Below are 14,741 nucleotides of genomic sequence, written 5' to 3' on the forward strand. Positions count from 1 at the left end.
TATTGCCCCCTGGTTTTCATTATTAATGAAAAGGGACCAGAATGATCTTTCCTAAAGTTCAGAGAGTCTATAAAGACAAGAAGCTGAAATGCCATTTTACTCATTTTAGAGATGTGTGAAATCTGTCTTGTGACAAAAAAAAAAAAGTGAGGGGGATGGAGAGAAGAAGTGAGCAAGTGAGAGATGCAGTGAAGGCTCTTCACTGACCACAGCAACTTCACAATGTTATAAAGAATGTCACAGCTCTGCCTAAAATCCACACTCAACCTTTCTTCTTCTCTGCAATTCTCTAATCTGAAGAGAGGTTTAGGAGTTTCTCTGTTTTAAGCTCTGTGCTCATACTGACTGTTTGCATATCCTCAATTTCTTCACTTGTAAAATAAATAAAATTCAGAAAAAGTGAAAAAGCACTGACAGCCCAGTTACTTTAGGCACTGCAGAAGTAACAAGCCATTCTACTAAGAGACCTTCAAAAGCTGAATGGAAGGGGCACAGATGTTTTCTCCAGGAATAAACCTGTGGTTTTGCTAAGTATATTTAATTTCTCCAGCAGTCACTGTAAATTGCATTTCCAGAATAAAGCCTATTTTTAAGATCCCCATTCACCTAAGAATTAACTTTCCTAACAGAAACTAATTAGGTCTTCCGCATCCAACTTAAGGTCAGTTCTGCTAGTATCCACATTTAAAACTGTGGAAACTAATGCTGGAAGAGGAGATTTTCCAAAAGAAAAGAGTGAATCCATGAAAAGGTGTCAGGGAAAAAAAAAGAGTTTGGATTTTAGTTACCATTTTTAATTGTATGAGGAAACAGTCTGTATTCTATAGACTTCCACATAATGAAGACACAAGGATGAGAAAAGAAAATCCAAATAGCAAGAAAAAAGTCACTGGAGCTGATTTTTAAGCAGGTGTAAAATCTGCACAAACCCACATAAATGGAGCCCACAAATACCATGGGGAACAACACAAACAGTACCTGGATGATAAGCTTTGCACACCTTGCTCAGAAACTCCCCTGAGTTTGCTTGTAATTATATGGGCTAGAAAGGTAAAAAAAAGCCAACAAAAAAACCCCAATAAATTAATCATTTAAATATTTAAAGTGAGACTTTTGTCCTCACTGCTGGATTAGTGTATTTCATAACACCAATAGCAGACAGCCCTGGTTTTTTACTGGGGGTTCATTTTAGAGCATGTTTAAACTAGTCAGATTGAGTGATGCTTCCAGCAACTAATCGCATGTCAAATAAAAGATATTTTATGTAATAAATTACTGCTACAAGTAATTCAAATGTCATTTATCAGTTTTATTATCAGTCAGGCAAAGTCTTGTTTCTCTATATTAATCAAATTCAAGCTTTCTTTAAGCTTTTTTTTTAAGCAGTTTTGACACCTCTTGGCAAAAGTACAAACTGGAGAAAAGGAATTACTACTCCAGAACAAGAGGAGAAGTAGTAGAGATGGTATTGACCTAAAATACTAGAAATTTAATTATTGTCTCTTTCCCAAAAAAGAGAAAAAAAGTAGAAAAATACTTTCTCTTCAACCAAACCCAGAAGGGGTTCAGCATACAAGACCTATGCTACTCTGATGGCTTACAAGTGTACTTTTTTTCTTGTTAACTCTTCAAGATTTAGGAAGTATGTATACAAATTACAGGTACTTCCAATAAAACATCAGAAAATTAAGTTCAGTTGTATAAAAGGAAGTATTTAAGTGGTATGAATTTAAGAAAAAGGACAAAGTGTGATGGCAACAGCAGGAGATCAAGGAAGCAAATTAAGAAGGGGTACCCAGGATTTATTGCTGTGACTCACAGGAGTCACACCTTACACTGGCATTACTGGAGAGATCTTCAGCTTGGCTGCTGCTTCACTCCTGTTGAAGAAATGCCTGAGATGGTTCTGAACCATCCTGAACTTCTGTACTACTCACAAGTGGAACACTGAAGGGAAGATTAACTCTTCCAGTACTGGGTTGAGGTAAGAGTTATCTGAATGAGCAATGGACAGCACCAAGAGGGATCTGGCCCTACTTCTACAGGCAGACAGCAGATTTTGCTTTCCTGGCATTTCCTCTGGACTATAACAGACAGGAATTAGCCCAGGAAGCAGAATTCAGCTCTAGAAGCACCTATACAATACACAGACAGCAACACAATACAACAGCTAGAAATATTCCAGTTCTTAGCCCAATACTATCACAAAAGTTTCCATCTCAAACTGTGCCAAACCAGAGCAGCTAAAAACACAGAAAGCAAGCATTGTCTCCAGCAATAGCAAACCTGTGCCATAAACTAATAAACACAGCTCTAAGTGGAATGTTACATCAGTCAATATCTGCCACAGAGCTGTTTAAGAGCAGCAACAAAATCCTATTCTTTATACTTGGCAGGTAAGTGAAGTGATTTTCAAACTACTAGACACACATGTGAGCTGAACAGCTTCATTTGATGGATTTTTAATGGTGTGCACTTTGGTTTTTATTGTTTGGAGCTTAGATACTTTTTTGCGAGGTTTGTTTTAAAATGCAAATATATATGTAAATTTTGAGTCTACACAGATTATGTTGGGACTCTAAAATTTCTTTGAGAGTGTATTTTGTACACAAAAATCATACAATCACATCTACATAGTCTACACAGAATTTCTGCTGTCACACCTCAGATTATTTAAGATCAGAGTGAAAAGTTTTCCAAGTCTTAGAAGGTAAAACTGAGTCCTGTGTTGACAAAGTGCTTTCCTGATGTCCTTACGGCGTGTCAGAATCTAATTTGCACTGACGATCCAGCTTCAGGTCACGAGGTGTCACAGGCTGGTATGGATGACATTTGTAGACAGTGATCATTTGTATCTCATTTTCCTTGTGTAACATGATCTTGTCACAGGCATCAACAGCCACCAAGTGCATTCAATGTAACGTTTGGTGTCCCATTCTGACACAATGTGTGTGATCAGTGGAACCGAAATCCAGGCTGCAGCACACCAATCTGTGAAATCGCTGCAGAAATCACAGCAGAGAGCAGTTGGGAGCAGGTATTTCTCAAAGTGGCACTTACTGTACACCACGGGGTGAGGAGGCTGTGCTGGCACCGGCTGCGTGGAAGGACCTGGGGACTGTGGCTCATCCGTGCTTGTGCCTGACTGCTGGAAAGCCAGGTCGATTTCTTCATCTGTCAGGCCTGGGGGAGCAGAGGAAATGAAATCAGTTTAGCACCTTTACCCACTTTATGCACACATAATTAAATTCTCAAGCCAGGCAGAACCTTTTCAAGCTGCAAAGAATTTTGGCACTGACTTGAGCAGTAATGCCTCCCCAATTTTGGATTCACTGGAATGTCTCCCTCTCTCTTTCTCTGTTGCAATTTAACCTTAAGCGACAGAATATTAGCCTCAACGCTGCTTCCAAATGTGGCTCATTCAATTTCCTTAATTTATCCTTGAGTTTATTGCTGCTTTTGAAGTAGCTTTCTATTGCAATTCTACATTCTTCCCCCGAAAAAAAGATACCATCAACTGCAAATGTGGCTCATTTTAATCTGTAATGGTGTAAAAAAAAAAAAGAGGGGAAAAAACTAACAATAATGCATGAAAACAGACAGGGAAACAAAAAACTAATTATTGGGTTAGACGACTAATTAGTCTAGATCGTTTCCGAAGACGGGAATAATTTGCTTTATTTTATGACAAATGCAGAAATAAAAAGAAAAAAAATCAGGACTGACTGTGATTAGTATGAATGGGACACAGAATGTAAGGAGGAAATAAAACTATAACAAAACAGATCAAAACAAGGCCAAGACCAACTTTCAGCTGAGCATTGCCCCAGCCCATTGGTGCATGATTGGATTGCCCCAGGGCAGCCTGGTTTTCATTTCACACAGAGCTGGACTAACAGTGCACACATGGGACGTTGCTGCAGTGACTCCTGCCATCAGGAAACACCAGGACGACCATCTGTAATTGGCCACAACATATGGAAAGAATTTGGCCAACAAGGGGGAGAAGAAAAGCAGCCACAGGATTCACAATGACCAGCATCCCTGAAGAAGGAAGCACAGACGGATTATTTTTTCCAACAGGAGAAAACATCCTCTAGGAAAAGAATTTAGTACTCAGATGGCAGCCATGAAGTGGGAGCTGGACAGCCGTGCATCATTTGTTGTGTTACTCTCCTGCACAGAAGCACATAAAAACCTCGTGTCCCTGCTACGAGGAACACGTGAAGGGATTCGGGACCTTCCACCACACACCCAGTGTATGCAGAAACACTCAGAAAGGCAGGAAGTGAGAATATGGATTTAAGGAAAAAGATTAAGAAGATAAGAGGCAGACCACTTGATTCTCACATGATTCTTGTAGGGACTGAATACAGTGATGAAAATGGTATGAACAAGAGAGCATTGGGAAAAAAATCGGTTTTTAATATTACAGAAAGACTGGGCATATTAGCTAAGTTGCAAGAAATTTTTTCAGGATCTTTAACTTCGCTGCATACTGGGGGGTCTAGACAGAATAATCTGTAGCATAAACAATATTGCCACAAATAAATGCATGAGTCTGTCTCAGAACTGTTATTTAATATCATAAGCACTATCACAGTGCTTGTAGTATTCAGAAGGCTTTATAACTATTAACAGATCTTCTCTCTCTTCCTGTGTGTGTGAGAAACTGTGAGTTCCTGTGAGACACTATTCATCCACTCCAGAGAACTTTAGTGATACCTCTAACAACAAAATACTGTCAGTGTAAGAAACAGTATCAGAAATTGAAAGTTCCTGATCTCTGATCAGATTCTGTCAGTGTGACAGAATCACCCCCTGACTTGTATTTGATGTGTGGCTCAAATAGTAAGGAACCAAAACCACACCAAACCAGACTCGCAGTGAGAGTAATAAAATGCAGATAAACACAACTCAGCATATTGCTCTACTCACAAAAGCAGTATTTATGGTGTCTAATACACGTCAAAAAGCAAAGTCCAATCTGTAAGAAACTGTTTTAACCAGCTACTAATTATCCAATGTAGAACCCATAAACAGATGCCAACACTGCAGATCACCAGTAACTACTGGATTTCATAAAGATGGAGACATTAGCTGCTGGCAGAAAATGTGGCATTTTGTTCTATTTCCATGCAAATCTGATAATATTTAACACTTAGAAACATCAGAAGTAATGGAGGATCTTCATTCCACAAAAAGGGCAGAAAACAATGTCTGTTCTTTCATAACCATACCATATTCTCATCCTATCTGAGAAAAAAGCTGAAATCTTTTGCAAATAAAATGCACTTCTAGGATTATTCTGATTTTGCCAGCTAGGGACAAATATCATTGTTTCCATTTAAACCCTGCTGTGCTGTGAAGAAGAAGCTGATGTGAATGATAGAATGATGGGAAGCCTTTCACATTTCAATTCCTGGTTTGACTAGTACAAATTAGAATTGTTACTACTACCCTGGACTATTCTGCTGCCTTCTGAAGTGGTCTTTGCCACGGTACTAGTGGCAATAAACAAAAGAACATCACAACTACGTCCCTTCTTAATTATCAGAGGAGAAGACTGGGATTGCCTGGAAAACCTCTTCGTTCATCTGGACGAGATGCTTTTAAGGCCGTGTGATCTTGGTCTCAAGATCAAGGGAGTCCTGGAGGTGATTCTTGAAGCATATATATATATATATATATATGGAGTAAGTCTGCATGGTGGACACCCTCCAGTAATGACAAGTCATCTCTGCACTCAGAAATCTACCTGTCTTCATGCTGGTCATTTCTCACACACAGCAATGAAAATGGACAAGACATTCTAAAGCTCTCCTCAGGCAGTTATGGCCAACTCATCACATTTCCCTTTGGAATGATTTTTTTTGTTTGTTTTTTCAAATTCACCACCTATGTATGCACACAGTATGAATTTTCCATGCCCAAATTATTCAACTTGGATATACTCATTACATACAAAAGTGTGAATTTCTAAACCAGATCTAAGTGTCATCTGTTCCAATACCTCATCTTGCTTTATTTTATCACAGCCCTATCACTGCACTACATGAAAAAGTATCAATGTTCATTCATTGTTCTAATCTAGCAGGAAATTGGCAACCCAAAAATAATACCACTGCCCTTGGATGCAAAAGCAGTGTCACAAAAACTGGGGCTTTGTGTCTAGCATAGCTCTCGAACAAGTATCTCAAGAAAATCACCTCAGCTGAACAGTGGAATTGCTCTAAATCCACTTTCCACCACTTTGGAAAACAAACATTTTCGTTGTTCTGCGGCTGCAGTGAGATCAAGTCCATGCAGAATGCAAAAGGTTAAAAGGAACAATAAAGGAAACTGCCAATTGTAAGTGAATTATATTTGGCTTTGAAAGCTGAGCCACGGCTATATTATAAAAGGCATCTCTTTGCGTTGTTTACCATCACCCTGACTAATGCAGACCTTTTTTTTGTTTTAAATAATCTCATGCAAATTAGACACACACTTCCTTCCAGTTGATTGCTATCTGCAAGGAATAATCTAACCGCAGAGGGTACTGAGCAAGGACTGAGCTGAGGAGAAGGATGCACGGAAACATCTTCAGAGCCCCACAGAATGCAAACCTGTTCCCTGCCCCCAACCATCCATCTCATTCCTCTACAGCGCCACAACCATTGCAAAGAATTACTCATAATTTTCACAAAGCTTTAAAAATTCCTTTTCAGGCTTCAGGGTGTTGATTTGAATAATCCAGCACCCATGACTGTTGTGCACTCAAAGGCTCTTGCTGACCCTCTTTTTTGATCATTACTGCTGCCACTCAATTTGCAGGCATCACTCAGCCTCTGCAGTCAAACACAGAAACAGAGCAAGTCAGAGAATGAAATGGGCTGTCACAAGCATCTCTTGGTGCCTGCACCTCGGCTGTTGTATAAAGAACTCTTTTGTACAAGAACTTTTAAGACTTGGCTGTCTGTTTATGTCCTTTTATATCTCTTACTTTTTAAGGACCTCATGTACATCAAAATTCTGTTCCTCTTATGACCACTCTGAAGTAGAGGAGTACTTACAGTACTGTTACCCATATTTCACAGATGAGGAAGAGGTGAGATATACAGACAAGAGAAGTGCTCCAAGGTCAGAACTGTACCTCTGGCAGACACAAAATAAAACTCAGGAGATGTGAGTTTTACCTATTTTCTGTCAAAACACAGTAACAATAATTGGAATAAAAAACCCTTCCATTAATTTAACTAGATGGGCCACTGCTTTTTCTTCTTCTGATGCAGTCTCTGACACATTAGTGACAGCCCTTTTCCAGTCCTCTGCACTTAAAATACATTTTTCTTCATTATATTCCTCCTTGAATTGCTCAGTCCAGTAATTCACACAAGATTTTCACAACCTGAAGGCTGTATCAGTTTTGGGGAGACACTTCTGCTTAGGTGAAATTAAGAATTCTGCCATAATAAGGAAAGGTGGTGGAAAAAAACTCAGTTCCTTTGTGGGTTTCCAAAGCCAGCTTTATCACCATTCTAGGAGACCACCCACCCCTCGGCAGGGACAAAAGGCAGGAGAAGGTGTGGGGCAGGGGGTGGCACCTGCTGGGTTTTCCCACACACACTTTCTATTAAAGAGAAAACAAAGTAGGACAGGACAACTTGTTTAGCTACAACAAACTACATGAGCACCTGAAGTCAGTGCCTCGTATGACTGAAAGGAAGATCTGCTGGTCAAAACCCTGAAATGACATTACACTTCTGTTCCTGGAAGCCACTGAGTCAACTCTGCTCAGAAAAAACATGGCCACATTTTAAAAGAATCATCATAAAATCCTTCTGGGATCTGATCCAGACTAATGATTCCACCTGTTCAGTCAGTTACGTGCAGTGCTGGGTGACTGTTATCAAATCTGTCTCCTACGTCCTACTCTGTGCTTAGCTGAATGCATTTCGAAAAGGTCAAAAAGGCAAAGTCTCCTGATCCATTTTCTTCCACACATGGTCATTTATGAGGCTGAGCCCAACCCAACATTTGAATAAAACCTAAGGTTTCAGAAACATCACTGTGATATTTTTTTCCCTTGATTTACACTGAGACACTGCATTTGAATGTAAACATCCTGCTACTGCACTTCCAGCTCAAACTTTAGTAAAGGCACACACACATCAAGGGGACACGGACTGCTCTCAACTGCCAGGCTGAAAAATGCAGAAATAAAAGTCATTTGAAAAGTTGCTGAAAGGGCCTTGAATTCTTAAAGCTCTATTCATCTACGAGACTGTTAATTATGCAAGTGCAATCTTTCAGAAACATGATACACTTTAACCCATCAGGGTGACTAAGCAGCAATCAGAAGTGATAAGGAAGGGTGCTCTAACCTCAGCTGCACAGCACTAAAATAAGGAAGGAAAATCAGAATAACAGAACAATGCTAGGAATTACACAGTGAGTCAGCCAGGAATGAAAAGGTTAAAATAAAAAAGTATTTTGGTATAACATGTATAAATAAATAAATACAAATACAGCAGCAGTTTCTCTTCCCAGCTAAGCTTTTTGGAGTCTCTAATAAAATGAAGTGTAATGGAGGAGAGGAGGGCAATGTCAGAGGGTGAGGGTTTGGGAGAGAGGTTGTTAAGTATCTCCCTCTCCTCAGCTGTGTTTACTCCATTTACAGGATCCCGGGTGATTGATAGACAGACAAAAGAAAAGCAAGCAGATAGTAACCCCCCCTCTGGGAGCACCAGCAAAGGGGATAACTCCTGACATCATCTACAGCCCCAAACTCTCCTTAGCCACTTGTAATTAAAAAGACAGAGCAAGATATGCAAACCAGAGAAAAAGTAAAAGAGGATTTTTTTTATTATTTATTATTAACATTTTGTTGGAACAGTAGAGTGCAATAAGGACTCTCAGAGCCGTTAAAAGTCGTCGGGTGACCTGCAGACCCCTATTTCCCAGAGCCTTGTATAAAATTGAATTTTTTAAACATAAATTACACGTAATGACGACACTGTAAAAACTAACAGTAATGGAAAGCTGTGCTGTATTTCATTAGCCTGTATTATTCCGTGCCACCTGATCCAGCCGGGCCTTGTTTATGAGTTAGTGTGTTAGCAGATGCCGATGGAAGCATTTGCTTCGACCTTGCTCTTCTCATTGGGGCATGAAATTACGACGGCAGCACCTTGATATTACAGCCATAAATACAGTAAACTGCAAATTTAAGCCAACGGCTCCTATTGTCTCTGAACATAAAGCTGATCGGTATTTATTTAAAAGGAGAACGAAAAAAAATATTATATATCACCTTGTTTATGGGTCCAGTGTCCCCCCTTCCCCTAATCTGCCTTATTCACTTGGTTAAATACTAAACAAACAAACTAAATCCTCTCTATTTTCTACTGATTAAATATTCCTATGAAATGAGTACTGTCTTCAGAAAACTGGATCAAAGTATTTTCACTCTGAATAAGGAAGGGCAAGTGACTTGCTTAGCATGTCTTGGAATGGAAGAAACAGAACAAGTTCTACAACTTTTCCTCTCAGTTTTATATATATGAGAAGTTCAAAATGGAAAATGAAAAAGGCGCTTCTGGTCACCCATTCACATTTGTGTTTAACATGTGTATACATATGAATAAGAAACGTCTTTTCTTCCAGTTTTCTATTTAAAAATGTCTCCCATGTTAATACTATTTCAAAACAAGGAGGAAAAAGACAGAAAAGAAATTGCAGTGAGGTTAATGGGAGGGGAAAAAAACCATGGGATTCCTTCTCTGAGGCAGCAAGCAGCAGGGAAAATGCCTCAGTCTCCTATGGGCATTTTGGGTAAACACCCAGTGAAATTTATCAGAGGGGAAAAAATCAAACACAAAGGCAAAAGGACATTGTAATATCACAAAGCATACCACAGCATAAATCACATTACAAGTCAGTCCAAAATGTATTTCCCTGGTAGTTTCAAGGCAGGGAAAACACAGTTTCACTTGCAGCAAGAGAGGTCAGGTCTTCCTCTTCTAATGTAAAGTAAGTTCCCTGCTTATATGAAGTATATTATCTCTGTTCCATATAAGACAGAAAGAAGTAAGGAGATACCTTCAGTGAAAGCTCCCAATACCAAGCTGTGCATTTGAGGGGTCAAGACACTAAGAAGAGAATTCAAGGAACAACATGCAGGATGAAATTAGGACTCGTGCTCGGGATTCTGCAATGCCAAAATCTCAGCAGATGGAGTGCTATCACAGCCTCAACAGGATTTGGACACTCTTTCTTGAATTAATCTACAACAAATCCTCAGGCAGCAGACAGCATAATTCAACAGGCGTCATTTCTGCTCCACAAATAGTTCAAAACAGAGAAAAAAAGGAGATAGCAACATGACTCTAAATCAGGCAAGACTGGTCCAGAAGTCCTCACCAACCTGAATTACAGCACCAGAAGTTTTGTTACAAAGCCCATTTACATTCCTACACAACAAGTATATGCAAAAACACAAAATAAATTCAAACTTGGGTACCTTCTTCTGAAGACCTGTCTATTACAGAATCATTCTCAGAACACCATGCTCAGCAAAAAAGACAGAAGAAACAAATCTTTCTGTAACATAAATAAAAATCTCTCCTAAAAATGGAAGGAGATTTTATTTTCTCATCATCTGTGATGGTGATATTTTTATTTTTAGGTCCCTTGCCTCCAGCTTTTCCCTTCTATTATCACAGGAGCAGCAGCACAGCACCTGATGGAAAGCCTTCTCTGAGTGGACACTGCTCGAGGATGTCCACTTGTCTGCCAGAGCTGGAGACACGACGTGTGTGACTAAGCTGGAAGCCAGTGTTGCCACAGGAACACAGGACAAACGTTCAGCCAGTTCACGCTGGGAGAACACTACATAAGAACAAAATCCTGTGCATATTTGAAATTATTTCAAATTCATATCTACTTGGGGTTTGCAGGCTTTGAAGACTAGGCCAGGATACCAGTTCTCAGGTAGTTTATCAGCAATAGCACAAGAAGTCCTTAGAGAGCAAAAAATCCAGCTAATGGAAGAGACACTACTCCAGTAACCATAGTGCTGTCATGACTCGTTACCACAACTGCCAGCCTCCCTAGAAATAAGAGCAGGCATTCAGAGAAAACAGCTATTAGGTACACTAAACTGCTACGTTTCCAAGCACATCCAACCTGTGACCTGTAAATTCTTGCTGCTTTTCCTGCAGAGAAACCCAGTCTCACAGTGATGGCTCCTGGTCCTCATTACTTGTGTCACCACACTCCTCAGAGATTCCAAAAGGTGTTCAGTGGGCAGGTGTACGGTGCCAGGTGCTGTGCACACCAAGGAAGGCACTCAGACCCAAAGCCCCCAACAATCTCTGTGAAGGAAAGACAGGCCACAAAGACAAACCCTGCACACAGAAATGAAGTGATGTGCCCAGAGTACACATCAGGCCTATGCAATTTCCTATTAAATTGGGAACTACAACATGGAACGTTCTGTAAGGGTGAAAGGATATTAATTTCTTCTACATGTTCATTTCCAAAGCAGGATAGTTTGGTACATGGCCCTTAAGAAACCCATGCACTACCATAGCTTATAAAGCTAACCACATATTTTAATAGCAACAGCGACAGAAAACATTTGTGCTTCAGATCCATTTATTTTGTGGGAACAAAATGTATTTTGTTAACCAGCTTCTTGAGCAATAGTAACAAAATAATTAGCCTTTGGCTACTCTTTGATCTGTGATATTATTTTTAGGAGCTTCTAAAGAGAAGGACAGAGGTGGTCTTAAATTCAAGAAAAGTAAAACACCGGCAGTACAGGAGGTTTGGTTTTGATCTACCTTTGGAACACAAATTTTAAATTGTATTTCCAACAACTTGAACCAGCACGTCACAAGAATTCCAGTGCTGATCCAGAAGGAGCTGGCCAGGGGGGATTTGCACTCAACCAGACATTTGTGACTCCAACTTCTTTGTTCCAGCAGTGGAGAATCCCCAGGCACGGGGGTGAACACAGACTGTATCAGGCCTGGCCTTGATCCTTGTGTGGAACTCTGGATCAGTTCTCTGCTGATCTGGGATTGCTGGACTGGGCTGGTTTGCAATTCCAGAACCTGCCACTCTTTCTGCCCAACTCGGCATTCAAACCAAAGGAATCATGTAAAAGAACAACAATTTCAAGCCATTACATTAAATTCTTTAACCGGATTTTTCAGAATATCTGAAGGATGACTTGGTTTTATATATAAGAATGGGGAAATCTGTCCTGATGCACCATTTCTGTTTCTTTGCATTACTCTGGAGTTACTGATTGCCCCAAACACACTAAAACAAGAGCACTTCGCTATTTTCTGCCTCAGACAAAACCAGTCAAAGCTGCCTTTGCAGATGGAAATGAACTGCAATGTGAAGAGCAACTTACCTCAATGCAATTCATTGCCTTTTCTACTTTAGAAAGGAACAAAACAAAGCCATTTGTATAGAGTTATCAGAGGAAAAATGCTATAAAGTGTCTATAAATGGAGTCTGAGTGTTTGAAGAGCACACAGTGAAGCTCTGGACATACAGTGTGACAGGACACACTGGACACTCCCTCGCTCAGGAAGCTGCCGTGGAGAACTCACACAGCTACAGTTGCAAGTTTTAAGAAAATGTAAAAATACGTGGAAGTGTGTATGGAAAAACATATGGAAATATAAAGAAACTAACACTGAGTGAAGAGCCATGCCTTTTTCTGACAGGTATTTTCCTCACAACCTTAATAGAGCATCTTGTCTCCTCTAACCCATTTTCTATAAAGTGGAATCAGTGCTAGACACCTGTGAGTCAGGCAACATCACACTAAGAAGATAATTTGAATTAAGAAAATTACATCAAAATGTTACATATTTGATTATTATGGTACAAATGTTTCAGGTCAAACTGGTTTGCACTTTCACCAGAAAGACAGAGATGCTACTACACTGTTATAAAAAGACATGTCAGCAAGAATTCATTACAGATTATAAATCACCCTCATTCCTCCTTATTCTGTTTTTGAGAAATTTTTTACATGCCATTAAAATATTGTTTGCTGAATGTTACTAGAAAGGTAGCCACCTGTAAAATTAAAGGCTGATGCTGCCAGTAACAGTGTTGAAATACCTTCTGTTTAAAAGACAAAACCTACTTTGTAATTTTTAACACAAGTATATAAATATTTCTCCACCCACCCTACACAATTTTGCTGCTTACATCACATCCATTTAGACAACAACCATCTATGTCATCACACAGGATGTTAATCTTGGGTGGGGAAGAAAGAAACAATAGTAAATTAACTTTTAAGAAACCAAGATTAGACATTTAAGCAGGGTCCTTCATGATGAAAGAACAACAAAGACAAAAAAACATTAGGGGACAAGTCAACAAAACAGAAGAAGTTTCAAAAGATCATTTTTCATCTTTTGGTTTGTTTATTGCTTTTTTTTTTCTTCCCTTGTGGCTTCCACAGAGCCTCTTCAGGGCTCTGAAGAAAATTAAAGAGCCTGGATTAAACGCCCAAAGGACGACTAATGCTAACAATACTAAAAATAATGAGGTTAAGTGGTGTAAAAACTATGGTGACCACACACAGAGAACTGGAGTGGTAAGGTAGGAAAGAAGTTGCATCATTGCTCCCTCGGGACATGCACAGAACATACTAACTGCTTCTAGTTCTCTGGGGTTCCGATTACCATGCCAAACACACCTCCAGAGTTTCCTTATTAGTATAATAAAAAGCCTCTACACATTTGTATTTTATTCCCAGCCTTGCTACTGACCTTGTGTAGGCCATTTAACCTCCATCTGCCTCAGTTTCTACATGTGTGAAAGAGAAATAATATTACACAGTATCTTTTCTAAAACATTTCAGACTGTCACAATCATCACGTGCACAGACCGACAGGTTTGAGAATCTATACATACCTTATATGCACTTGAGTTAGGTAAGGCATTTGCGACAAATAATTTATTCAAATAACGTATTTATACCTTTTTATTTTTTGTAGATCATATATGGAAATATTTTCAGATTTATAACTCTCATCAAGGACTTAAATTCATGCATTGCTTTGATTGGTTGCTAAAATATATGGCATTTCTCTGGTCTCTGATCTCCTTTTGAGTGCTGCCCTCAAAATTCAGTCACTGGGGTTGAATATTCAATAAGGAAATACAGAAATATCTATATTTCTAACACAGTCTGTTGTATTCTAAAGCCTCACAAAAATTCCAGCCCAGGAATTAAAATGGGAGTGGCTATACAGAATTCAAACAGGAACTGGAATGAGCATTAAAAAACACTTATGGCCGTGTTCCTGCAATATAACACAAGTCAGGTCACTAGGGGAGGCAGCTGAATCAGTTCAAAGTATGAGGATAATTCTTGGAGTTCCTGGGCTAGCAAATATTCCCTAAAGAAAGGAATCACTGTAGAAAGAAAAAGGGAGTGAATAGAAATGGGAAGATATTCCCTTCTGAGCACTACATAGGCCGGTGTCTCCTCTCTGGGATGCCAGGGAGTTGAGCAGCATCACTGTGTAGGTCTGCCCAAAGAGCTGCTCAGAGCTGAGGTCAGTGATGAAGGGCCAGGGCTGCCCTTAGCAGCTCCCTCTCCACGCACTGGCTTTGTGCCCCGCAGTCCCAAAGCGCAGGAATCACACCAGGCACAGTTACAACTCTGTGCAGGGCAAGCAACTGCCTGATGTGCAGTTCAAGGGGCAGATCTCTGA

At 39.7% G+C, this 14,741-nt stretch overlaps 1 protein-coding gene across 1 annotated transcript in view; it reads right to left on the minus strand.

The window, feature by feature from the left end:
* The window catches only part of PEX14 (peroxisomal biogenesis factor 14), a 67,847-nt gene that overhangs the window by 10,382 nt on the left and 42,724 nt on the right, over positions 1-14,741 (minus strand). The window contains exon 4 of the mRNA XM_058854916.1: positions 3,061-3,183. Within this exon, the coding sequence (XP_058710899.1) occupies positions 3,061-3,183 (123 nt within the window). The remainder of the gene's footprint in view (positions 1-3,060; positions 3,184-14,741) is intronic.

This window comes from Poecile atricapillus, chromosome 22 (assembly GCF_030490865.1).
Source record: "Poecile atricapillus isolate bPoeAtr1 chromosome 22, bPoeAtr1.hap1, whole genome shotgun sequence".
In the NCBI taxonomy this organism is placed as follows: domain Eukaryota; kingdom Metazoa; phylum Chordata; class Aves; order Passeriformes; family Paridae; genus Poecile; species Poecile atricapillus.